General features: G+C 45.7%; 1 protein-coding gene across 1 annotated transcript in view; it reads right to left on the bottom strand.

Moving 5' to 3' along the window:
* CLPR4 (CLP protease R subunit 4) overlaps positions 1–27,726 on the bottom strand; it is a 110,545-nt gene that overhangs the window by 31,964 nt on the left and 50,855 nt on the right. The window contains exons 4-6 of the mRNA XM_086526771.1: positions 27,497–27,623; positions 27,337–27,414; positions 27,134–27,247 (exon numbers count right to left, since the gene is read on the bottom strand). Coding sequence (XP_086382897.1) covers positions 27,134–27,247; positions 27,337–27,414; positions 27,497–27,623 — 319 coding nt within the window. The remainder of the gene's footprint in view (positions 1–27,133; positions 27,248–27,336; positions 27,415–27,496; positions 27,624–27,726) is intronic.

Below are 27,726 nucleotides of genomic sequence, written 5' to 3'. Positions count from 1 at the left end.
TGTGTACGTGGACAAGCTACTTCATGACCAGGGTTCAATCAGCTTAGGAATAGGAAGTGTTCTGGCACTTTTGTGAGTCTGTTCGCAAACCGTGCATGTCCAGACACTTAGATTAGATGCATATCCTCTGGTTGCACACAACATGATCATCAGATTTCCATCAGGAGCATTTTTACAGTGCATAAAACCTATTTTTCCTATTTTAGACATTTTTCACTTATTATTTTTAACTGACTTTTGTTGGGAACTAGGTAGGGCAATTTTAGCAAGCAAGTAGATAAAGAAACCTAGCGCTAACACTTTCTGGCAAAAGAGGCAGCAGGAACTTCGGTTCAACAGGCAACTTCTCACCAGGAAACCCCCCTGCAAATCTAGCGTTTTTGCACCAGCTGCAAAGCCTAGCGTTTTCGCACCAAGACCAAGATCAGCCCAGCGTTTTTGCATTGCAGCAGCTTGGCGACAGCAAGACCACAGAGCACCCCTAGCGTTAGCAAATTTCCACAAGCAGAACAGTTTTCAGCCCTAGCGTTTTTGGTTTCCAGATCAGCCTTGGCGTTTTGCAGATTCTCCGCGACGGTTTCACAAGAAGCATCAGCGTTTTCAGTTTTCAGCAGTCAGACATCGCAGTAGAAGTCCCAAACCTCGTAGATCTCACCTACCCGCTCCCGATCCTCTGCCGCACGATCAGATCAGCCACAGTTTGCAATCTCAGCCCGGAAAACGCAGATTTCAGCATCTGCGTTTTCAGCGCGTCATCGTGCATCATCGTCATCGCCGTCGTCACCGACATAGAGTTAGAATTCAACAGATAAACATTTGCAGATTTCAGCCTTTAGTGATTTCAGTTTTCAGCCCGTCTCGTCGTCATCGACATCGTCGGCAAGTCCAAACCATTGTAGAGATTTGTGCAATCAATAGTAGACCGCTCTCGCCATAGAGAGTGGGGCCTTCGGAGGAGGGTTTGACAACATTCTAGTGTCATATTCTTCTCTCTCTATCTTTCAATCTCAATACCTTCATTCACAGTGTTCACCACTTTGTTTGTGTCCATTGCACTCTCTCACTAAAGGAACGGAAGGCTCTCCCTTCCGTAAGTAAAAGGAACCTTGAGCATAGTTCAGAGCACTCATCTTGAGCAAAGTTCACATTCACTTCCACTGCACCTTACACTGCTGCGTCTGGAGGTGTTACAACAAACTTGGCCAATGGCCAAAGAGTCCGAAGCAAATCTGTAACCCCTAGGTCTCCCATGTGATGAGAGAACTCTAGGGCCTGTGTCTGCAGCCACTCCAACACTTAGTCTATAGTCCACTTAGCCTGGTCCCTGCTGCATAGGGGAAAAGGGAAGCCAACCGTTGAGTCCAACTATCCCGCTAGCTGCAAGGAACAGTACATGAACACTAAAGAAGCACGTTGCCGCAAGGTCTAATGAGGGGTCGCCGAGAAACCGTGTAAAGTCGTAGGAAAAGAAATCCCAACGACGACGAATGTCGAAGCTCGTCAGACCACGAGGAACTGCTGCAAATGGAGATGTCTGCACCAAAAGGGGAGGTCACAAGAAAGGCTGTCCCTCTCTCGCCAAGCGACTCGTGGCAAAGGCGTTGCCAAGAGATCTCCTAACAGCCGAGGCGGGGGGGGGAGAAGGGGGAGAGGGGGATCGGCAAAGGTAGGAGGGCGAGATGGAAAGGCAGAGGGGGGAGGGGGGGGCGGAACTCGGCGGGAGAAGGGGCTGTCGAGGGTGAGGTTCAGGTGGAGGCTGAAGTAAGGGCCTCGTCCTACTGGAGAGGGTCGAATCGGTTTCCCGTGGGAACCCACTGCTGCTGGGCAGGAGCCTGAGGACCACTCTGAGTGTCAGGCTGGTGCGGTGGCCCCTGCCGATGTCGACCACGAACCTGCTGCCACCCATCCTCTGCTTGAGCCCCAGGCTCGGAGGGTGGATATGCCTGCGTACTCTGTGACTCTGTCTGCTGCTGCTCGCCAGCCTTTCAAGGCTGGGGCTGGGCCTGTGGAGTAGGTCGGGGTCTCCTTCGTGGACAGGCCTTCGCAAGATGGCCTATCTGTCGCCAAATGAAACACTAATTCGAGGGGCTCAAAAACTCCACACTCTGCCGAAACCACCCACCGCTCACCCGAGGTAGTAGGGTGACCTTCGGGGGTGGATCTGCCTGCGTACTCTGTGACTCTGCCTGCTGCTGTTGGCCAGCCTTTGAGGGCCGCGGGTGGGCCTGTGGAGTAGGTCGGGGTCTCCTCCGTGGACAGGCCTTCGCAAGATGGCTCATCTGTCGCCAAATGAAACACTAATTCGAGGGGCTCAAAAACTCCACACTCTGCCGAAACCACCCACCGCTCACCCGAGGTAGTAGGATGACCTTCCGGGGTGGATCTACCTGCGTACTCTGTGACTCTGCCTGCTGCTGCTGGCCAGCCTTTGAGGGCCGGGGCTTGGCCTGTGGAGTAGGTCGGGGTCTCCTCCGTGAACAGGCCTTCGCAAGATGGCCCATTTGTCGCCAAATGAAACACTAATTCGAGGGGCTCGAAAACTCCACTCTCTACCGAAACCACCCACCGCTCACCCGAGGTAGTAGCATGACCTTCGGGAGAGAGTGGGTGTCCCGAACCAGAACGCGTATTGTAGGGATGCCGGCCGCCTTGGCAGCTACGGAAGCTACCGTGCGTGATGTCTCCAAGACAGTCCCAATCGTTGAGCCTATCTTGGAAAGGAGCGGAAGGTACTTCCTCCTCAGGCCGGGGAAGCAGACTAAGACGGGTAGGTCTGTCTCCTCGACCAGAACATCGGGGTGTTTCCAAAAGGTAAAACAAACGAAATTCCCCAAAGAAAGAGAAAATAAACAAAAATGGAATTGCCACTTGCTGGTGACATACCCCCCTCTTGAAATCTCAAACGTCCTCGTTTGCACCTATGTCGTACATGCTTACAGTCAGCACTCGGGTGTCCGGACACCGTGTCGACACATGTACGACACATACATGCTCACAGTCAACACCTCGTTGAAACATGTATTGCCTGCGTGTGAACCCTGTCCCAATGACATAGTGGAAGCGTCACACTGCCATTGCTTTGAGTCCATAACTTTCCAATGACAAAATGGAAGCGTCACATTTTGCCACTCTCTTTTAGTACACGTTGGATCCAGTAACCTTTCGAGCATACCCAAACCGACAGTTTAAGAATGCAGTTACACATGTACTCTTCAATAGAAATAATTGCTGTACCCTTGACAAACTGACAAGAAATACTCACTTCTATAGCACTAAACAAACTTTTGGACATTCCATAAAAGCAATTGCCAAACTGACAATCTGTACAGCTCTAACATTCATGTAACATGCACTTCATTTGAGCTCACTGTAAGTAACATGTACATCATTTCTTTCAAAAGCGATTGTCACACTGACAATCCATGTAGCTCTGAATCTCAAGGGGTCAAGGTAGGTTGCAAACCAAGGTTTTAAGTTCCCATACTTTTAGTGACTCTGCAAGTTCACTTTTTTCCATCCACTTGACATCCAGAGGTGAATAGCTTTTGAACTTTACCAAACAGCACCTTGCAACCTTGCCTTTTCTTTTCTTTCTTTATGTGCCAAAATCTGTTCCGGGACCAAGATCTCGTCAAGTTCCTCGACTTCCGGCTGATCTTCAGCTGGCATATCTTCTGGCACATCACCCACATAGGGTCTGAGAAGACTCACGTGAAACGCATTGTGAATCTTCTAACTCTCAGGCAATTTCAGCCTTTATGCAATATCACTAATTTGTATACTGAGCATCGAAAACAATCTTTCTCTGCTCTTCATCTTGATCTTTGGAGATTAACCTGTGATCTACCCTTATGCTGTCACTTTTATTGGGCTGAGAATTCTCTTTTTGACCCAATTTTGGCAACATAATTGTAGTAGAAACCTTCACAACCAAAAATCCACATATCCAAGTGATTATCCACGCATAATAGAGCACTTTTGCAAACCTGTCCTGGAAATTCAGCACGCTGAATTCTCTGTTTTTAGCTCCTAAAATGCTCCAGATCACTTGTATTACTGTCCTCTAGCTTCCCCGAAGCTCTTGGGACAAAAAGGCATCAAATAGGGTCAAAACCCTAAATCTGCAAAAAAATACAGCAAGCTGTATTTTCCTCTTTCGGGCTCTGTTTTGCGTGCCAATCGCACCAATTCGTAGCCTTTGATCTTCTGCATCAATAGGACTACTTGCCCTTTGATTTACACGAGATTTCTCGCAAGAAATCTTGTTAAATCATCTTGTACCTGTTTTGAATTAGCCTTTAGCTAATTCGGTACCTGTATGAAATCATTCCAAGTGGAAGGAGTCTGTCCTTGTAGCAACAGTGTATTCCATATTGACTTGCATTTTTTTTCCAGAAAAGTGGCAGCTTTCCTGACTTTAAATGCTCCTTCCAACAAATGCTTTGTCAAATTGTTCGAGGAAAGAGAAAACCTTTGTCCTCTCATCAAAGCCATTGAATGTGTCAATGGACTCACTGATCATCTTCTTTGTATTGCTTTAGCTTATCCATTGACTCCAAATTGTCAAAAGAGACAGTTTGCATAATGGGTACACCTGTGGGAGCCATCTGTACTCCCTGGCCAGTAACATGTTGATGTCCAAGTGTCATATTCACTGATGGGATTGAAAAACCAGCCATACCCAAGTTGCCTTGTGACACCCCAAACTGGCCTTGTGTGCCCTGAAATTCTGGGTGCAAACCAATGTTTGCATACATGGGGTTGGGCACCATGCCTTGCATACCCCTGAACACTGTTCCTGGCATGCCAAAACTGCCTTGAACTTGATGTGCTATCGATGAAGATTGTATGAACTCCATAAATCTTGGATTCTCCATCAATTGCTTGAACATGGTCACAGTAGTAACAACCTGCAAAGCTTTCTCTGCTTGGCCTGAACTCTCGCCAATTTCATGTGCAGTTGGAATAGGCTGTCTATCCTCTGAAGAGGAACCCTCTTCCTTGTTGCCATCCATCCTGTATCCAAAGAAAGACTCGTAGCCTTTCTCACCTTTATCCAAAGAAAGACTCTCGTAGCCTTTCTCACCTGTAAATCCAAAGAAAGGCTTGTAGCCTTTCTCACCTGTATCCAAAGAAAGACTCCCGTAGCCTTTCTCACCTGTATCCAAAGAAAGACTCCCGTAGCCTTTCTCACCTGTAAATCCACTCGATCTACTTTCAAACTCTCTGTGTTTTCAAGGTCATCCCAAACTCTCTCTGTGTCTTTAACCCAAACTAACCAAGGCTCACTTTTTGAGGAAAAAGTGATTTAATCCCGTCGATGGAACCATGTACCCGGCCTGTTAACTTCAAAAAGGGCGGTAGACTTTACTTCAAACCTTGATTTAGCTTTCACCCATTATTAGTCGTTTATTCTACTTGTGCTATAATGACACAAGAGAGGGGAATGGGATACAGATGCTAGAATGCATCTGTATGCGAGTCATACACTAGATTGGCCCCTAGACACCCCTTTCGGTATTTCTTTATTCTTTTACAGTTAAGTGGAAGTACAAAGAGTGCTTATAGCACTAAACCTGTATCCCACAGTTTCTATCCTATTTGGAGGAATTTGGGTAGCATAACGGCGCAGAACCCTGCCCAAAACAGTCTGCAAGTAGGGAATCCTAAGAAGAACACTGTCCTTGTCCCGATTCCACCTTTAATTGACCAAAACAGAGCATAACCAGCCTCTGTAATTTCTGGTTATTGACTGGTTTTCCTCTGTTTTCAGCTCCCTGTAGCCCCTGCACTGTTCCCTGCACCTTGGGCTAGTTGCCCCTTGAATCTGGAAGGATTTAGGACATCGAAACAGCCCCAGACCTACAAAAATCAGAGTTCCGAGAATCCTAATCTATATCCAGCAATACAACACCTGTTTTGGCTAAATTTTGGCAGCACAACGGCTCCAAAACTTGCGCGAAACCAAATCCCCTGTTGGAACTCACTTCCACTGGCATAAACCCTCTGATTCCAACTCAAAAAGAGCAATTACAGCTCACTGGAATTTCTGGTTTTTCACTTGTTTTGAGCCCCAACACTTCCCAGAAGTGTTCTCTGACAATTGGGCATTGTTCCCAATGCATCTGGCATCCATACGGCTGCAAAACAGTAAATTTCAGACCGCTGTATTTTCTGGTTAGGACCTGTTTTTGACCTAATTTTAGTTGTCAATTGTCCCTGCACTGTTCCCAATGCCTTGGACTACGTGCCCCTTGATTCTGGCATGATTCCGAGCACAAATCAGTCCCAAAACAGCCCAAAATCAGCAATAAAACAGTGCTGATTTTTGTGTGTTTACTTGAGAGGTTATCACCCTCTCGTTTCCCTGCTTTGGAGTAGCAATTAGCTACTCCTGTTCCTGTTCAGGGAGGCTCTTGCCTCAGCAATAGAGCATCAAACCACAAGACTGTACATAATCAATCTAATGACCCCACTAGAGGGGCATAACCATAAAGAATAGGGGAGAGAGAGAGCAGTGAGAGGTGTGCAAGTCATGACATCCTGCACCTCACTGTACATAGAGGGTAAGCCAGCACTCCATTGAAGCTCTCCCACCTGTGACAGCACTCAAAAACAAGCTCACAGCTGAAAATCACGTTTTTGCCTTCTCTTTAAGTAGTAAATTGGCCTCAAAGTGCCAAGTGTCACTCATTTGTGCATTTTCCCGTTTTAGACCCTCGGGTCTAAAAATATCTCACCTGCAGCCTCTGTTGACTTAGCCACAGAGTAACAAAATGATCCCCATGTCAAACTGCACGTAATGACGCGAAGACATTTTGCCGTCCAAAAATAGCAGTCCCTAAAATTTAGGAGTTTCTGCCATTACATTCTTCTAGATCATCTGACCCTCTTTGTACACTGCAGCCACACCCAGAATTGAAATGTAGCCTATGTAGCAAAGGATTCCGCTTTGGCTGGCCAATGACCCCACTTTGGCTAACCATAGTCCTTGTCCAACCTTAGTGCTCTTTAGGCCTCAGGCCTAGACTCTCTCTGAACAGTTCCACACTGGCTATGCAATGCAGGGCAGTTAGATTTCCAGAGAGGTGTTTCCAAAAGGTAAAACAAACGAAATTCCCCAAAGAAAGAGAAAATAAACAAAAATGGAATTGCCACTGGCTGGTGACACCTCGACAGCCCAGCACCCCAACGCAGCATTGCTGTGGAGCACACCTGCCGCCATTGCCCCCGCCAGCCCTGTTACACTGCGCAGAATTGCCGTGGACACCTGTGCGCAACACTGCATCAAGGGTGGACCCCATATAAATGAGTGAACCAGTCAACCTGCGGGTTTCAAGAAGTGGTTTCTCCGTGGGATCGTCACCGACAAGAAACATGCCAAATGCAAAGGATAAACAAACACCCCCATCCAAGATGGATACAGGTACAGGTACAAATACAGGGACAGGTAAAGACACAGGTGCAGGAACCGAGAAATCGGTGCTATGCTCGATGCAAGATATTTGGGGCTTTATCTCATCCTTACAGGAAATGGTGATGAAGAAGGGTGAAGACATCAAAATCCTTACACTAAAGAACCAGGAATTGGAGCACACAATTCAAATACAGAATCTGAAAATGCAACATCAAGATGAGAAAATTCAGGCCCTGCAAGATGCATTAAACAAACAGGTCTCCAATGTGCAAGACGCTCTAGCTACACACGACGAGAAGCTTGCACACATCAGTGATAATGCAACAGGAAATATGACCTCCTGGGCACATGTAGTAACAAGTACTCCAAATGCCATTCCGCAGACACATGAGACGTATGCAAATGTAGATGACACAAAGTATAATGAGCGAGAGAAACGCAGTATGAATATTGTGATCTGAGGCATACCCGAATCTGACAATGAGAAAGTACTCATGTTGAATGCGGAGGTCACGGACCTCCTTGCAAACACATTTGGCATGCATGATGTAGTGGTGTATGGGGCACACCGTGTGGGTAAGCAGAGGCCTGAGAACAATCGCGCAATTGTATGCACAATGTTAGATGCACGTGAAAGAGCCATCATACTTGAAAATGCTCGCATTTATCTAAGGGACGGCCCAATTTACATCAGTGAAGACAGGACACCCGCGAAACAAAAGGAAAGAAGACAGGCATATGAAGAACGAATGAAAAAGAACACCACCCCCACAAGGACAACACCACCAGAAGCATGACAGGGGGAAACCCATGGGACCACGAACATACACGTCACAAGTTGGAATTGCCGAGGTTTCCCTTGGCACAAAGGGGAAGGATTGACAGAGGTTCTACCACAAGCAGACATACTTTTTCTACTTGAAACGTGGGAACGGGACACATGTAGACTGCCAAGTATTCCAGGATATATTACACACTCGGTTTGGTGGCCTGGTACTAAGATGTGCGGGCATGGAGGTGTTGCTATAATGTACAAGGAGGAAATGCAAAATCAGGTTAAGATATGCAAGATTTGTATATCGAACACAAACGATACATATGGGCTGAGATTTGTACATCTGGGAGATCGATGTTCATTGCGGGATGCTACATCCCACATCGGGAATCCCCGTTCTATGATTTGCATAATCTCTCCAAGAATGACCCTTTTGCCGACCTATATCAGATATTGCAACCTACACACCACAGGGGGCAGTGATGATACTCGGGGATCTTAATGCTCGCATAGCCAACGTACAGGTTCAATTGGTTGACTACTCAATCCATCCCGCCGACAAAGATGGCGATCTTGTATTAGATGCAATATGGGATAGATGCTCATGCGATCACCTCATGAATGAACAAGGTTCGTCTTTGATATCCATGATGAATTCTATGCAACTTGTAGTCATGAATGGCACCAGAAATTCGCAAGCTCCGGAACATACGCATGCTATACATCAAACCATGGAAGAAGCACTAATGACTATGCGTTAGTTAGCCACAATGCATTGGATTTAATTGGACACTTTAAAATTGGGGCTCGATCACCGAACTCGGACCATACTCCAATTCATGTATGTCTAGACCTCCCACACATGCCTACACAACGCATCCAAAAGGCGACAAGTTGGGCATATCGAATGCAAGACACAAAGAAATTCGATTATGCCACTTTTCTAGACAGCCTATTGAGTAGACAATGCATGTCCCAAAACATTTCAGAAAATTGGGCTACCTTTCGTCAAGCAATAGAAAAGGCTGCAGAGGTCACTATGGGGATATCCAAAAGAAATCACCAACAAGTGAAAGGTCTCCTTCATAACCCATGGTTTGATGAAGAATGTAAAGCAGCCAAACGCAAGTTAAAGTGCTTCAATAAGTCCACGAAGGAGTGGGAAAGTGCAGCCAAGGAATACAGGATGCTGAAACCTACACACCACAGGGGGCAGTTGTCACCAGCGTGTGACTACTATCTATCCTTTTTGTTGATTTCTTTCTTATTATCTATTTACTTTCACTTTTGGAAACACCCCTCGGGAAATCTAACTGCCCTGCATTGCATAGCTAGTGTGGAACTGTCCAGAGGGAGTCCAGGCCTGAGGGCAAGAGAGCACTAAGGTTGGACAAGGACTATGGTTAGCCAAGTGGGGTCATTGACTAGCCAAAGTGGAATCCTTTGCTACAGAGGCTACATTTCAGTTCTGGATGTGGCCGCAGTGTACAAAGAGGGTCGGATGACCTAGAAAGATACAATGGCAGCATCTCCTAAAATTTAGGGAACTGCTATTTTGGGACCTGAAAATGTGTTGGCGTCATTACCTCCGGAATGACAAAGGGAACATTTTCTTACTCTGCCGTGAAGTCAACTGGGCAACCGGTTGGGATATTTTTAGGCGGCAACCCCGAAACGGGAAAATGCTTGTAAAAGTGCCAAGTGGCACCTTCTGGTGCACTTGCCTTATGCAACAAGAAGTGGCGCTGAATTTGAAGAGGGGAGAGCCTCATTTTCAGATTTTGTCACAGGTTAAGAGCTATGGAGTGCTTGCTTTCCCTCTTATGCACAGTGCGGTGCCAGGAGTGATGCCCTGCACGCTACGCACTGCCCTCTCTCTCCCCTTTGGCAGTATGTTATGCCCCTCTAGTGGGCTCTTCATTTGACCAATGTACAGTTGTGTGGGTTCATGCGCGATTGCCGAGGCAAGAGCCTCTTGCACAGGTACTGGATTAGCTAGCGGCTAATCCCCCCGCAGGTACAGGTGAATTCGGAGAGGTTTCACGCCAGAAATCTCGTCCGATTCAAAGGGCAAGTAGCCCTACAGGTGCGGGAGCTCGAGGACTTGCTAGGGATGCGACCGGCACGCGAAACGGAGCCCGAAACAGTGAATTACAGCCTGCTGTGTATTTTTGCAGGTTTAGGGTTTTGGCCCTAAACGGACCCTAATACCCCCAGGAGGTTCGGGGACGCAAGGGGACCGCTGTACAGGCGATCTGGCGCATTTTCAGGGCTGAAAACAGAGAATTCAGCGTGCTGCAGATTCTCGCCAGGTTTTGCAAAGTGCCCGTATGCGTCGGGAAAGTCAGTCAATGCGTGGGAATACTGACCGTGAAGGGTTCTAGTACAGTTATGCTGCCGAAATCGGGCTGGAACAGTGGAAATTCAGCCGAGTTTGTGCGGGGCAGCTTGTAGGAACCACAGCGTTTATTCCCTCTTTTGAATAATAAAGAAATACCGAAAGGGGCGCCTAAGTTAGGGGCCAATCTGGTGTCCGTCTACTCATACAGGTGCAATCTAGCAGCCTGTATCCCTCTCCCCTTTGATGTGTCTTGAAAGTACAGGTAAAATAGACGACTAATAATGGGTGAAAGCTAAATCAAGGTTTAAAGTAAAGTCTACCGCCCTTTTTGGATTGAACAGGCCGGTTTCATGGTTCCATCGACGGGATTTGATCACTTTTTCCCATAGAAGTGAGCCTTGGTCAGTTTTTGGGCTTGAAGACACAAGGGATCATAGACCAGACACAGGGAATTGCAATTATGGCTGATAGACCAGATGATGTGACTGAAGAGGTTTCCTCTTCACAGGGTCAACAGACACATGAAGTGGGTGAGTCCTCAAGACCACCACAGACAGATGACGATATATTCAGGACCCAGTTGGCTACTGCTGTGGCTATGTTCACACAAGTAATGCAGAATCCGAGGTTTTTAGTCTTTCTGCAACCTCCGGTTCCGTCTCAGCAAGTTGGGTCACTGGATCATATTCAAAAGCCTGTTAAGGCTCGAGCACATGTGATTCATACCGCACAGTCGATGGAAACACCTGTACACTTGACGGAGAACATGCAGTCTCCACAACGTATGCCTAAGGTGCAAGAACAGGTGGCTGAGATGCCAGTTTTTCAAGCTGTACCAATTCAGCCCGCCACCTTTCAGCAGCCTATAGCTGGTTCTAATGGGCAGGGAAGCAACCTACAGGCTATGCAACAGGTCTTCCCACCACCTTCAGTACACCCTGGCTATTTTGGAGGTGGATCGGTATTTCAGAGCATGGCTGGTCATGCACCTGGAAATCAGTTTTATACGCCAGAAACAGTGTTTGCGGGTGCTCAAACGATGATGCCTAACCCCATGTACAGTGTCATGGGTATGCAACCAGGGTTTCAAAGCACTCAGGGACAATTTGGGATGCCACAAGCAAATTTTGGTATGGCTGGAATTACAAATCAGCAGCCAAATATGGCATTTCCAGGTCAAGTTAATAGCGGCCAAGGAACACAGATGAACCCTAATAGTGTTCCCATGTTTCAGTCACTTCCATATGACAATTTAACGCCGCTGGAGAGGCCAACTCCATACAAAGAAGGTGGCAAAGGTGTGTCATTCACGACCTTTACAGGGTTTGATGACAGGAAGAAGGCTCTTTCATTCCTCCAGCAGTTTGATAAGGCCTATGCAGGGGGAAACTTTACAGAGGCTTCAAAGGTCCGCAAGGCAGCCACTTTCTTGACAGGGAATGCGGGACAATGGTGGACAACTTTATTGCTTCAAGGGCAAGCTCCGTCCACATGGATTTACTTCAAGCAGATTTTTGCAGCAGCATGGTTATCTGATGATTTCGAAGCAGATGTCATGACAGAATGGCACCAGCTTAATGCTGCCACTTGCAGAAATCTGGATGATTACAATCGGAAGTTTTGGAAAGCTCTACTTCCAGTAACTTCCTATAGGTTTGTGCCATTGACAGAACAGATTGAAAAATACTGTTGTGGCCTACCCAAAGGATTGAGAAAATACTGCACAAAGACCAAAGTCACTACTTTGACGCAGCTCATCGAGGTAGCAAACACTGGCAATGGTTTGCTCAAGGGAGAAGATTGTGAATTTAACACTGGCGTCAAGGCAGGATCAGGCAAGAAAAATTCAGCCAAGAAGCACGTTCCCAATGAGGCTCCTAAAGGGACTCAGGAGTCGGCCAACGCAGGGAAAGACAAAGCTACGGCTGAATCAGAAAAAGGACCAGCAAAGAAATGGAAAAGACGTTTTCCTCGCAAGTCAGAAGAGCAAAAGAAGGTCCTGAGGACAGAGAACAAATGCTTTATATGTGAGCAGCCTGGCCACATTGCTTACAACTGTCCTACAAAGAAAAGGCCAGCTGATTCTGAAGACAAGGAGGACAGGAAGGGAAAGAAGCCCATGGCTGGTCTAGTGCCAGATATGGTGGGCGACAAGCCAAATTCAGATGCAAGTGAGCTTTGCAGAGCATGGGGAAAGGTTAGGGATCAAACAGTGCTTATCTTCTTTGATCCAGGTGCCAAAGGCAACTTCATTTCCCCAGAATTGGCTTCAAAGTTGGGAATCAGACCTGAAGAGATGGGGTATACAGCAGAGGCAGGTTTGGCATGTCCTGGCCATACAGAGGCTGTGACACCCATCATTGGAAAGTTGCGTCTACATATCCAGTCCTATGTAGATGCTGAAGAATTTTACATCATGCCACTGGACGGATGTGATGTGTTGTTAGGTATTCCTTGGTTGTTTCGTGTACAGGGAATCATGGATGCCTACAACAAAAAGATCACTGTACAGAGCAGGGGAAAGACTCACATTCTGGATGTAAAGCTTAAAGGGGAGTCTATTCCTACTGTATCAGCTTCTGCTATTACTTCTGTAATGAAAAAGCATCTTTCTGCGTACTTGGTTTTTGCACGTGAAGTGTCAGATTGTGATGAATCAAATTTATCTGTGCTAGATAAAGAAAGGTCAATGTTTTTACAACAGTATAGTGACTGTTTTTCCGATTCATTACCGTCTCAATTACCGCCAGAGAGACCCGAGGACCATGCGATAGATTTGGTGCCAGGCTGTAGCCCACCAAATAAGCCTCCGTACAGGGTTAGTGCGGCTCAGCAGAAAGAGATAATGGGCCAAGTACAGGAGCTGTTAGAAAAAGGGCTGATTCAGCCCAGTTCATCTCCATTTTGTTCTCCAGTATTGTTGGTGCAAAAAAAGGATGGCTCATGGCGTATGTGCATCGACTATCGTGCACTGAACAAGAATACCATCAAGAATAGGTTCCCTATACCTAGAATTGATGATATTATGGACAAATTAGAAGGAGCAGCTATGTTTAGCAGGATAGATCTAAAGAGTGGGTACCATCAGATCCGCATTAGATCAGAGGATGTGCACAAGACTGCTTTTAGAACGACGTTTGGCCTTTACGAATTTTTAGTGATGCCCTTTGGTCTCACAAATGCTCCTGCTACGTTCAATAGGATGATGGACAGAATTTTCCGTCCACACCAGCAGTTTGTTGGTACATTCTTTGATGACATGATAGTCTACTCAAAGAATGAAGAGGAGCATAGGCATCACTTGGCCATTGTGTTCAAAGAGCTACGCAGTCATAGGTTGCTCATCAATGCAAAGAAAAGTGAGTTTTTTCTGGAAGAGATTCACTTTCTGGGACACATTGTCTCAAAGGATGGTGTCAGAATGGATCCTGCAAAAGTCGAAGCGATCAAGTCATGGCCAAATTTGAAGACGGTGCATGATGTCCGAAGCTTTTTGGGACTATGCTCCTATTACAGAAGGTTTATCCGAAATTTCGCTGAGATTGCTTCACCTTTACATGCTCTTCAAAAGAAGGCAGTCACCTTTAGATGGACACAGAAAGAGATTTCAGCTTTTAATCTCTTAAAGGAAAAGATGACTTCAGATCCAGTCATTGTGTTGCCAGATCTTAGGAAGTCATTTGTGGTCCAGTGTGACGCCTGCGGTAGTAGCATTGGTGCTGTGCTAATGCAAGATGGCAGGGTAGTAGCCTATGAGAGCAGAATTTTGCAAGGGCCAGAGATGACCATGCAGGTCTATGAGAAAGAGTTACTGGCTGTGATTCATGCGCTCTTAAGTTGGAAACACTACCTGCTAGGTGCAGACTTTGTTGTCCAAACGGACCATCAGACCTTGCGATACTTCTTGACACAGACAAAGTTATCTGAGAAGCATATGCGATGGGCAAATATCTTGTCCATGTTCCATTTTCAGATTGTGCATGTGGAAGGCAAGAAGAACGTTGTGGCTGATGCCTTGTCAAGGAAGCCACAAATTTCAGCTGTGTCGATTCCTTATCATCATGAACTTGATGATATGAGAGAACAGTATGCAAATGATGAAGATTTTGCAAGGGTCTTCGAGCAACTAATGGATGGACAACGTCATGAACACTATCTTCTTAAAGACGGGTTCATGATGATGCATGGCAGATTGTGTGTCACAAAGCCATTGCGACGCAAAGTTATGGAAGAGAGTCATGTCCCACCGTATGCAGGGCATCGTGGTATCGATGCTACAGTTAAAGCGGTTGAGACATTCTTCTATTGGCCTACATTGAGAAGGGATGTGGATGCCTTTGTGCGAGAATGCCTAATATGCCAAAAGGTCAAGTTTGACAGGCAAAAGGCACCAGGGTTATTGCAACCACTACCTATTCCAGATAAACCATGGGAAAGTATTGCTATGGATTTTATCTTTGATCTTCCAAGAACGCAGACAGGAAATGATGGTATTTGGACCATTATTTGCAGATTCAGCAAACAGGCTCATTTTATTCCTGTCAGGAAGAAGATAAAGCCAGATCAGATGGCACGCTTGTTTATGAGCAATATTTTCAAGTATCATGGCATGCCACAGTCGATTATTAGCGACCGTGATCCACGCATGACTAGTTTGTTCTGGAAAGGCTTGTTTGAGAATATGGGTACCACGCTCAAATTCTCTTCGTCATTTCATCCTCAAACAGATGGGCAGTCAGAAGAGGCAAATTCTACTGTCCTAGATCTGCTGAAGTGCTATGTGTCAGAGCATAAAGGAAAGTGGGAGCAGTATTTGCCATTGGTGGAGTATGCATACAATAATACAGTGCATTCATCAACTGGCAAGGCACCTTTTGAGATAGTTGAAGGTGGCAAGAAAGTTCCTCCCATACTGCATACAAAGGATAAGATATTTGAAGCAGATAAGTATGTTCAAGACATGGATGAAATGTACAAGAAGGTCAAAGTGGCCTTAGAAAGGACTCAGGCAAAGCAAAAGAAAGCAGCTGATCGTCACCGTCGTGAAGTGGTATATTCACTTGGTGATTGGGTGCTTTTACGCTTTGAAAAGGCAAGGTTAAAGAAGATGAAGGGCAAGGAAAGACTGTTTCCAAAGCTCAGCATGCGTTACTATGGGCCTTTTCAAGTATGCGACATAATCAGTGATGTTGCATATAGGCTGAAATTGCCTGACAGTTGGAAGATTCACAATGCGTTTCATGTGAGTCTTCTCAGACCCTATGTGGGTGATGTGCCAGAAGATATACCAGCTGAAGATCAGCCGGAAGTCGAGGAACTTGACGAGATCTTGGTCCCTGAACAGATTTTGGCACACAAAGAAAGGAAAGTGAAAGGCAAGGTTGCTAGGCGTTACTTGGTAAAGTTCAGAAACTATCCACCAATGGATGCTAAGTGGATGGAAGAAGGTGAACTTGCAGAGTCACCAACTGTGTTATCACTTTACCTGGAAGCCTTCGATTTGCAACCTACCTTGACCCCTTGAGTTTCAAAGCTAAATGGATTGTCAGTGTGACAATGGCTTCTGAAACAAATGATGTACATGGTATTTAAAGTGAGCTCAAATCAAATACCTGTTACATCAATGTTAGAGCTGTACAGATTGTCAGTTTGGCAATTGCTCTTATGGAATGTCCAAAAGTTTGGTTAGTGCTATAGAAGTGAGTATTTCTTGTCAGTCTGTCAAGGATACAGTGATTGCTTCTATTAAAGAGTACATGTGTAACTGCATTCTTAAACTGTCGGTTTGGGTATGCTCGAAAGTGTTACGGGATCCAACGTGTACTATAAGACAGTGGCAAAATGTGCAGCTACCATTTTGTCATTGGAAAGTTAGTGACTCAAAGCAATGGCAGAGTGCGAAGCTACCACTATGTCATTGGGACAGGGTTCACACGCAGGCAATACATGAGTCGACGAGATGTTGAATACACCAGGGTTGACAATGAGCATGTATGTGTCGTATATGTGTCGACAGGTGTTGAATACATCAGTGTTGACAGTAAGCATGTACGACATAGATGCAAACGAGGACGTTTGAGATTTCAAGAGGGGGGTATGTCACCAGCGTGTGACTACTATCTATCCTTTTTGTTGATTTCTTTCTTATTATCTATTTACTTTCACTTTTGGAAACACCCCTCGGGAAATCTAACTGCCCTGCATTGCATAGCTAGTGTGGAACTGTCCAGAGGGAGTCCAGGCCTGAGGGCAAGAGAGCACTAAGGTTGGACAAGGACTATGGTTAGCCAAGTGGGGTCATTGACTAGCCAAAGTGGAATCCTTTGCTACAGAGGCTACATTTCAGTTCTGGATGTGGCCGCAGTGTACAAAGAGGGTCGGATGACCTAGAAAGATACAATGGCAGCATCTCCTAAAATTTAGGGAACTGCTATTTTGGGACCTGAAAATGTGTTGGCGTCATTACCTCCGGAATGACAAAGGGAACATTTTCTTACTCTGCCGTGAAGTCAACTGGGCAACCGGTTGGGATATTTTTAGGCGGCAACCCCGAAACGGGAAAATGCTTGTAAAAGTGCCAAGTGGCACCTTCTGGTGCACTTGCCTTATGCAACAAGAAGTGGCGCTGAATTTGAAGAGGGGAGAGCCTCATTTTCAGATTTTGTCACAGGTTAAGAGCTATGGAGTGCTTGCTTTCCCTCTTATGCACAGTGCGGTGCCAGGAGTGATGCCCTGCACGCTACGCACTGCCCTCTCTCTCCCCTTTGGCAGTATGTTATGCCCCTCTAGTGGGCTCTTCATTTGACCAATGTACAGTTGTGTGGGTTCATGCGCGATTGCCGAGGCAAGAGCCTCTTGCACAGGTACTGGATTAGCTAGCGGCTAATCCCCCCGCAGGTACAGGTGAATTCGGAGAGGTTTCACGCCAGAAATCTCGTCCGATTCAAAGGGCAAGTAGCCCTACAGGTGCGGGAGCTCGAGGACTTGCTAGGGATGCGACCGGCACGCGAAACGGAGCCCGAAACAGTGAATTACAGCCTGCTGTGTATTTTTGCAGGTTTAGGGTTTTGGCCCTAAACGGACCCTAATACCCCCAGGAGGTTCGGGGACGCAAGGGGACCGCTGTACAGGCGATCTGGCGCATTTTCAGGGCTGAAAACAGAGAATTCAGCGTGCTGCAGATTCTCGCCAGGTTTTGCAAAGTGCCCGTATGCGTCGGGAAAGTCAGTCAATGCGTGGGAATACTGACCGTGAAGGGTTCTAGTACAGTTATGCTGCCGAAATCGGGCTGGAACAGTGGAAATTCAGCCAAGTTTGTGCGGGGCAGCTTGTAGGAACCACAGCGTTTATTCCCTCTTTTGAATAATAAAGAAATACCGAAAGGGGCGCCTAAGTTAGGGGCCAATCTGGTGTCCGTCTACTCATACAGGTGCAATCTAGCAGCCTGTATCCCTCTCCCCTTTGATGTGTCTTGAAAGTACAGGTAAAATAGACGACTAATAATGGGTGAAAGCTAAATCAAGGTTTAAAGTAAAGTCTACCGCCCTTTTTGGATTGAACAGGCCGGTTTCAGCAGTGATGATACTCAGGGATCTTAATGCTCGCATAGCCAACGTACAGGTTCAATTGGTTGACTACTCAATCCATCCCGCCGACAAAGATGGCGATCTTGTATTAGATGCAATATGGGATAGATGCTCATGCGATCACCTCATGAATGAACAAGGTTCGTCTTTGATATCCATGATGAATTCTATGCAACTTGTAGTCATGAATGGCACCAAGAAATTCGCAAGCTCCGGAACATACGCATGCTATACATCAAACCATGGAAGAAGCACTAATGACTATGCGTTAGTTAGCCACAATGCATTGGATTTAATTGGACACTTTAAAATTGGGGCTCGGTCACCGAACTCGGACCATACTCCAATTCATGTATGTCTAGACCTCCCACACATGCCTACACAACGCATCCAAAAGGCGACAAGTTGGGCATATCGAATGCAAGACACAAAGAAATTCGATTATGCCACTTTTCTAGACAGCCTATTGAGTAGACAATGCATGTCCCAAAACATTTCAGAAAATTGGGCTACCTTTCGTCAAGCAATTGAAGAGGCTGCAGAGGTCACTATGGGGATATCCAAAAGAAATCACCAACAAGTGAAAGGTCTCCTTCATAACCCATGGTTTGATGAAGAATGTAAAGCAGCCAAACGCAAGTTAAAGTGCTTCAATAAGTCCACGAAGGAGTGGGAAAGTGCAGCCAAGGAATACAGGATGCTGAAAAGGAAAAAGAGAAAGATGCATGAACTTTTGAAGGAGGAGCAAGAGGTGATCAGATTTAAGAAAGAGCCCAAGAAAGCATGGCGCAACATGAAAGGAAAAAAGGAGGATATAATGGGAAATTTCAGCATGGACGAAATGTATGTATATGCACAAACACTCTATGCTCCCACCGATGCTCAAATAATGATGAATGCTGAAATTCAGGTTGACACTAAGGAACCTATAACTTTTGCAGCGGCTTTGAGAGGTTTGAAAAAACTAGCCACTGGGAAAGCCTCTGACATTTTGTGCACTTCGACTCCGAAATGCTGAAATGGTCGAGCAATGAAGCCAAGAAATGGATACACTGCATGATGAATCAAGCTATCCACCAAGGCATGCCTGAAGATTGGCAAGAGAATTGGGTCAAAGCTTTGTTTAAAGGCGGAGACCGTAACCTACTCACGAATTACCGCACCATCATGGTGGGCTCTTGCATGGCAAAACTTTTTGGGAGCCTGATAGAAAAAGATATTAGCACATGGGCTGAAAATAGTGGAAAGAGGGCTCTCGGTCAAGCAGGTTTTAGAGCAAAACATAGTACCATAGATCACTTGATTACAATCCGGATTATGATGGAAGAGGCGCGACTCAAAGGGGAAACTATGTACTGCTGTTTTGTGGACTTTAAGAAAGCGTTTGATACGGTACCTCGTCATGGGTTATGGTCCCGCATGGAGACCATTGGGGTTCCCATACACTTGAGGGTTGCGGTCGCACGCCTATACCATGCGGTTCGATGTAAACTGAAAATGCAAACAAGCTTCTCCAAAGAGTTCTTTAGCACAATAGGGGTCAAACAAGGATGTCCTCTGTCCCCAACATTATTTGGGCTATGCATAGATGAGCTTGAGGACTTTATCTGCCAAACGACGCAAGATAATGGAGATGCACCAAACATAGGTCTCATTACTTTGCTACTCCTCATTTATGCTGATGATGTGGTTCTTTTAGCGCATAGCATGTCTCTCTTGCAAAAACTTTTGGATGCGGTACATACTTTCTACGAAGCCACAGGACTCTCAGTGAATGTCACGAAAACAAAATGTATGGCGATTTGTACACACAAATCAAAGGATCAGCCCGCCCTTATATATGACGGGCAAGAGATTCAAGCAGTGGACAGCTTTAAATACTTGGGCATCATTATACCCTCGAATCATAGATGGGGGCAATGTGCAAAAACAAGAATTGAAGCAGGACAAGCAAGGTATTACGAGTTTGAAAACATGTGCAAACAAAGCGTCACTAGAAGGTGCGAAATAAAGTCCATGGCTTTCAATGCGTGTGTGGTCCAAACGCTTTTGTATGGGATAGAGGTATGGGGACCAAGTATTCCAGCCAGCACATGGAATGACATTGAGAAAATTCAGAAAAAGTTCTTATGTAGACATAAGGGGATAAAAACCACAACACCATACTCAGTGATCCTATTGGAGACTAGACAAAGACCATTGGAAATGCTTGCCTTGCAAAGAATGCATAGATATCTCTTGAAGGTGAAGCTGATGCCTCATAACCGTTTGCCTCACATAGGATGGGAGGTAGGATGTAAGCCGCAAAAGAACCACAAAAGCAAGTTTCTCACCTCTAGCCTTGTTGACGACATCAGGATATGGTTTTCTAAATGGAATGTGGGAGCACATGTGGACATGCATGTAGAGGCAGGTACAGAGCATGAGCACGAGCTGAATTTTGAACTACAATTACTTGAGGCTCTCCACAGCAAATGGAAGAATGCAATGCACAGGTCCAAGTTTGAATACTGTTGCAAGCACATAAACACGAGATACTGGGAAGAGTACAAGACCGGGGAAACCCAAATACATATCAGGACACCCATGTCTTACCGTGCGAGACGGGCCATCACCTTGATGCGGACAAGATCACACATGCTCAAAAGTGAAACGGGAGGATGGCTGAATATTGATGCAAACATGAGGAGACTCACAAACAAAATCACCACAGAATCATGACACGTCCCCTCCTTCACATGGAAAGGGGGGAGTCTCATATATGAGATTTTGGGTCCCATGGGTCATTTTGGCCTCCCGAGGACGTAAATACATCATCATCATATCTCTCTCTCTCTCTCTCTCTCTCTCTCTCTCTCTCTCTCTCTCTCTCTCTCTCTCTCTCTCTCTCTCTCTCTCTCTCTCTCTCTCTCTCTCTCTCTCTCCCCCTCCACTTTCTCTCTCTACGGACTAGCGGGGGGCGGGGGGGGGGGGGGGGGAGCGTATCACTTTCTCTCTCTACGCAAGGGCAACAAGCAGCAAAGGGGAACTTTCTCTCTCTACGCACGGGCAGCAAGGGGGGAAGCGCGATGGAGCAAGGGCGCAAGGGGGGGGAGGCAGGGGGGCGCAGGGGGAGGGTGCAAGGCAGCAAGGGTGCGAGGGAGCTGGGGCTGCAGGGAGCGCCCGAGAGCAGGGGCTGCGGGGACGCGAGGCTGGGGCTGGGGCACGAGGGAGCTGGGAGCAGGGGCTGAACACACACAGAGAGAGAGAGAGAGAGAGAGAGAGAGAGAGAGAGAGAGAGAGAGAGAGAGAGAGAGAGAGAGAGTATGACTGACAGACGGATGGTTTATCAATTGCATCCTTGATCTCGACCCACGAACCGGAACCTTTAAAATCCATCATGTACAACCTTGTAAATTCAAAGCAATCGTCCTTGATTGCAGGTTCATAACAAAAGAGAGAACAAAATTGATAAGAGGAAAACTAAGAAACATAACATATAGTATATACACATTTAACATTTAACAAAATAATGTAAGGTGTGTTAGAGTTCAAATTCCTATCTAGTGGTGGCTCCAATATCTCCCAAGAGCAGATCAAGGAGTGGGGGTTGTTTTGTGGCTGTGCCCAGCCGTATCTGAGGTAGACGTATCTTTTCTCGACATTGCACCCCACGCTGTTTCCCACCCGTTAGGCTGGCATAACCCAAGACCCCTGTTCCTAGGGTTTCCCAGGGTCAAAGTCTCAACTGTTCTACAATTTTGCTACTAAATATGTGTACTAGTTCACTTTTAGTGAGTTTACATATTTATTGGCATTTATTGGCCATTTTCAAGATCGTGGGGTTTTTATGTTGAGTAGGGAAATTTGTCTATTGCCCTATATATGCAGCGCCCATCCCCTTTTTTCCACCTCTTGTAGTTTTGGCATGTTGTATCAGTGAGCAGAGCTTCCAGCATTTGGGTACCCTCTCTCTCTCTCTCTCTCTCTCTCTCTCTCTCTCTCTCTCTCTCTCTCTCTCTCTCTCTCTCTCTCTCTCTCTCTCTCTCTCTCTCTCTCTCTCTCTCTCTCGTTTTTGCTTTGCACCATTGATCTCTCTCTCCCCCATCGCTTTTGCCATCGATCTCTCTCTCCCTCTCTAGCGCTCCACTTCTCCGCTTTGAGCCCCTACGTGCTGTCAGGTGCAGTGGAAGAGAATAAGGATTTTGCTCGGATCTAGTACTCCGCATACAAACACAGGGACACTTTACTTCACTTGAAAGAACTGAACTGAACTGAATGATAGAGAGAGACGAGAGAGAGAAAAGAGACGACACAGGGATGTCGGGTCCCAACCCTCAAGGGACCCCTTGCTGTGTTGCCAGAGCAAGTACTTTCTTTATGCTTGCACAAATGCTACTACAATGGCTCGATGCTGAGATGTGATGTAGTAGGTGTGCGGCTAATGAGTCTCGATGCTCCAAATTGTGGTGATGAGAGTCGCAATGGAGAGCCCACACTCTGGCTGGGAGAGGAAAGTGTGTAGGTCTAAGTCATGGCTAAAAATATGAGGGAAGCAAGTTCAGATGTGACCAAAAGTTGAGCACTCTAGTAGTGTGTGGTACTCAAACTCTCGAACTTGCAGTGAGCATAATGTGCACAATAGATTTGGCTCTTCTCCATTGCCCCAACGTCCTGTCTCGCATCGAAGGGAGTGGGAGCTGAGACGAATGGCTACAATAGTGCGTATCGTTGACAAGGGGATGTAAGGGTGAGTACGGTTTCCTCTTTCAGCGAAGAACATGTTGTAGTCGGGGGCAATATGGGTAGTGTAATGTATGAAGTGTGACCCACCGGATTCCTCCCAAGCTGTAATATATTGGCGTTGTAGAAAAGCTTCATTCCATTGGGAGTCTGCATCATGTAGAAAATGTAATGCATTCCATCTCCCAAACCACTTCTTTATGTCTTGCATCCATCCCGTGCTCGAGATCTTGCTTTTACGCGTCTTTTGAACTTTTTTGCTTGTTTCCCATGCAATTGTAGGAAGTCGATGTGAGGGGTTTTGATGCATCTTTATCGTGTACTCCACAACCCTTTTCATGCCCATAACCTCAATTGAAAGAAATCCCAACTCAAGAAGTAGGAGCATATATGGTGTTCGCCTCTTAACTAGGAGAAAATTTGTAAGAAAACACTTTTGAACATTCTCAAACTCCTTCAAGTAGACTTTGAGATGCTCCCGCCCCACAGTTCAACTCCATAAAGAAGAACAAGTGTCACCGATGTGTCAAAAAGGTGAGAGAGAGAGAGAGAGAGAGAGAGAGAGAGAGAGAGAGAGAGAGAGAGAGAGAGAGATGTCTACTTGAAGAGGATTTGAGGAGGGAGATCGTGGCGGTAGCATAGAGGCTTTTTGGTCTAATTATAGAGTGAAAATTCAAGGAGTAGATGATGTTGCAATGAGGAAGAAAGGGCTGAATTTATAGGTGGGGTTGTTTTATGAGCAAAAAGCGTAAGCAAGGTAGCATCCGAACAAGGAGCTGATGCATCTGCAACGTGGCAATTGAGACGGTAATGAAACAGAGAAACAATCACTAAACTCTCACAAAAATGCTGATGTAAGGTGCAGCGGAAGTGAATGTTGATGTTGCTCAAGATGAGTGCTCCGAACTGTGCTCAAGGTTCCTTTTACTTACGGAAGGGAGAGCCTTCCGTTGCCTTAGTGAGAGAGTGCAAATGATCACAAACAAAGTGGGCAAACACTGTGAATTGAAGGTGTTGAGACTGAGAGATAGAGAGAGAAGAATACGACACCAGAATGTTGTCAAACCCTCCTCCGAAGGCCCCACTCTCTATGGCCAGAGCGGTCTACTATTGATTGCACAATCTCTACAATGCAATGGACTTGCCGACGATGTCGACTCGGGCGAGGATCTGCTGCAGGAAGGTGAGATTTGCGAGGTCTGGGGGCTGCGGTACGGAGTCTTAAGTGCTGAAAATGCAAAACACTGATGCTCTATGATGATCTGTCGCCAGGAATCTGCAAAACGCTAGCTTGGACTGCAATCTGCAAAAACGCTAGGCATGGTCTGTTGTTGCAAAAACGCTATGGCTGATCTGCTGTGTGCAAAACGCCAGGGCTGATATGCATCTGCTGAAAACGCTAGGCTCAATCTGATGCCAAATCGTTGGTCTTGCTCTGTTGTTGGCCGGAAACGCTAGGCCTCTTGCCGGTCTTGCTGAGAAGGTGCCTGTGAGTTGTGGACTCCTGTTGCCTCTTCTGCCAGAAAGTGCTAGCGCTAGCTTTCTTATATATTAACTTGCCAAAGTTGCCCTACCCAGTTTCCCAACAAAGTCACCTATTAATAATAAGTGAAAAATGGCTAAAAGAGGGAAAATAGGTTCTGTGCACTGTAAAATGCTCCCGATGGATTCTGATGGTAATGCTGATGATCATGTTGTGTGCAACCAGAGGATATGCATCTACTCTAAGTACCTGGACATGCATGGCCTGCGCACAGGCTTACAAAGGTGCCAGAACACTTCCTAAGCTGACCTGAACCCTAGACATGAAGTAGCTTGTCCACATGCACATAGGGTTAGATGTGCACCCTGCACGTAACAGCTGACCTTTCTTTATCTAGCAAAGATAAATTTGACTGCCAATTATTTGAAACATCATGTTGAAAATTCAAGTACGCAGAAAGATGATTTTTAATAACAGAAGTGATAGCCGAAGTTGATACAATAGGGACAGACTCTCCTTCTAAGATGTGAGTTTTGCCCCTATGCTACAAGGTGACCTTTTTTTTTAAGACATCCAACACTCCATGTACATGGAACATCCATAGGATTCCCAACAAAGCATCGCACCCTTCCAAAGGCATGATATAATATTCTTCTGTGTCCACATACGACTGATCATGGAAGTCACCCATAAGACAATATAACCATCAACTTCATCATGCATAGTATTGACTACATACTACAACATCTCCACTAATGTCATCAATGACCAATACTAGGTGTAGAACTAGGCACTAACATATGCTCTCAACACCATACACACATAGACATGAGCATTCATCAATACAAAGTTCAGCATACTAAGTTTCTGTCATGACTCCGAAAATCAAGGGCAGACTCAACCGCGATGAAGCGTTGCACTAGAAAAAAATATAGATTGAAAAAGTCAATGCAACAAAAAAGGTAGTCGATAGGGCAAACATTTATCACACCACTAGGAATTTCCACAGTGTCAACTAGTCGCTACTCGGATGAAAGCTTCATAATGTGAAATCTACATGTCCGCTAATACGACCAAAACATATACCTAGATGAATTCAAGAAGAGCTAAATTCACCTATGAAGAAAAGTGCAACTATAGATTCATGGTAGTCACCCATAAGACAATATAACCATCAACTTCATCATGCATAGCATTGACTAAATACTACAACATAGTGTTACCGAGGAACGCCACCCCAGGGGCTAGGAACGTCGAAACACCATTCTGGGGGGTTTCATGGTCTAGAACAGCCAGACGTTCCGGACAGGTAGCTGATACCAGAACGGTTGGCTCGGAACGACCCGGAGTGGCTGGGAATGGGCAGATTTTCAGATTTGGGTGTTTCACCTTGTGAGCCTCCCCCTAATTAAATGCCCCTTCCCCTACCCCTTACCTTCACAATGCACACAAGCTTTCAAGGGCCAAAGCTCAAGCTCTACCCTCTCAAGTCTCAAGTCTTGACTCCAGCTCTAGCCTCTTTCAAGCTTTCAAGTTCTCAGCTTTCAAGCTCTCTCTCTCTCTCTCTCCCCGTCCCTCTCTCAAGCTCTCAAGTCTACACGACACACGTTTGCCATAGTAAGGTTGAATGGTCTTCAAATCAAGTTTTTTGTGAGTATTAGAGTCAAAGGACTCGGATACTACTTCTATTCAATCACACAGAGCTTAAACTTGCATTATTTGGGTCTTTTTATGCCTCCCGTTCCAGACCCCTCGCCGTTCCCTCGTTCCGCAGGGTTCCCGTCGCCGTCCCCGTTCCGCATTCTCGGTAACTCTGCTACAACATCCCCACTAACCTCGTCAATGCCCAATAGTGGGTGTAGAACTAGGTACTAACACATGCTCCTAACACCACACATTACGCGCACACACACATGAGCATACATCAGCACAAAGTTTGTACTGAGCTTCTTTCATGACTCTAAAGATCAAGGGCAGATAGATCTCCGTATAATGGTCAGAGTAGACTCACATAAACGGCATTGTGAATCTTCCAATATGAAGGCAAGTCTAATAAAGAAGATACATTGTTGATTCGGCCAATGACTTTGATAGTCCATAGAAACGCTGACTCAGCTCTTCGAATAAAGTCTTTCTTTTCCTTTCATTTTTCGCAAGCTTGCATTTTTAAAACGAAGCAAGACCTAACCGCCAATATTGATGTCAACCAGTCATCCATGCTTGGCAGCAGCCTGCTTCTATTCCTCTTAAGAAATCTGCAAGGCCTCCTTAACCTGATTGTGAGCCATATGCAATCCTGAACAACATAGTCCGTCTCAAAGATCTTGTCCCTTGTAAGAGTTGTAGGCAAACTCAATCAATGGTAGGTATTTCTTCCAAATATTTTTTTATGATTGGCTACAAACCTAATAAGTATTCAAAAGAATGGTCGAATTGCTTAATGATCTAAGATATCTTTGACTTTCGGACTCACAAGACACTCTTACCCATATCACCAAAGTAATCGTCTATAATGCCAGGCTCCAAACTTTTCATCCCTATGTCAGCCGAGTGAATAGTTGATGAAGTGCTAAAGATGCAATACCACAAGATAATTCTCTATTTCTCCACTCAAATGCAATGCACAAACAAAGTGAGAACGTAATCCTCTATTGTCACTTCTTTCATTCCCTATGTCAGCCGAGTGAATAGTTGATAAAGTGCTCAAGATGCAATACAACAAGATAATTATGTATCACTCCACTCAAATGAATGCGCAAACAACAACAGAAAGCAGGAAAATGAAGTTTTGATAGAATGTTGAGACTACCTTATCAATAAGACCATACTCCACTGCTTCAGGAGGGCTAAAATACTTTGGGCGTCTTATGTCGTCCTCAATTTTTTCTTTTGAATGGCCTGTATGCCTGGCATAAAGTGAAACCTGTAACATCGAGAAATTACATAAATAAGCGTTGAAGGACCTTGAAGCATTGGAATAAACACCACACTCAATCCAAATGTAAACCCCACCAGTTCATTTTTCACATTGCGAACTTCCCTGCGAGCAATATCTATGTCAGTAGCCTGACCTCTGAATTGAGCAATTGGCTGCCATAGCAACAAATTTTATCAACACTTCAGCGCAGTATGCAAATCAGCATAAACAAAAACAATTACTCGGAGCTCTTACCTGTTTTATCATGATAGTTGAAGATGGAAGTGCAGCACGGTTCCCCTTTGCACCAGCCGACAAGAGAAGTGCAGCCTCTCCCCATGCATTGCCAACACAAAGTGTGAAGATAGGAGGCTTTACATATCTGTCCATCATTGTACAAAAAGGTTGTCACGTACCACATCGAAAAAACTCCCACATTTCTTCCAAAAGTTGCAGCAGAAAGAAAACAGGAAACAAAAATTAAG

This window comes from Adiantum capillus-veneris, chromosome 13 (assembly GCF_014529385.1).
Source record: "Adiantum capillus-veneris isolate H3 chromosome 13, ASM1452938v2, whole genome shotgun sequence".
Taxonomy (NCBI): Eukaryota; Viridiplantae; Streptophyta; class Polypodiopsida; order Polypodiales; family Pteridaceae; genus Adiantum; species Adiantum capillus-veneris.
The sequence above is the reverse complement of the archived record's forward strand: the minus strand, read 5'-3'. Positions and strand labels throughout refer to the sequence as shown.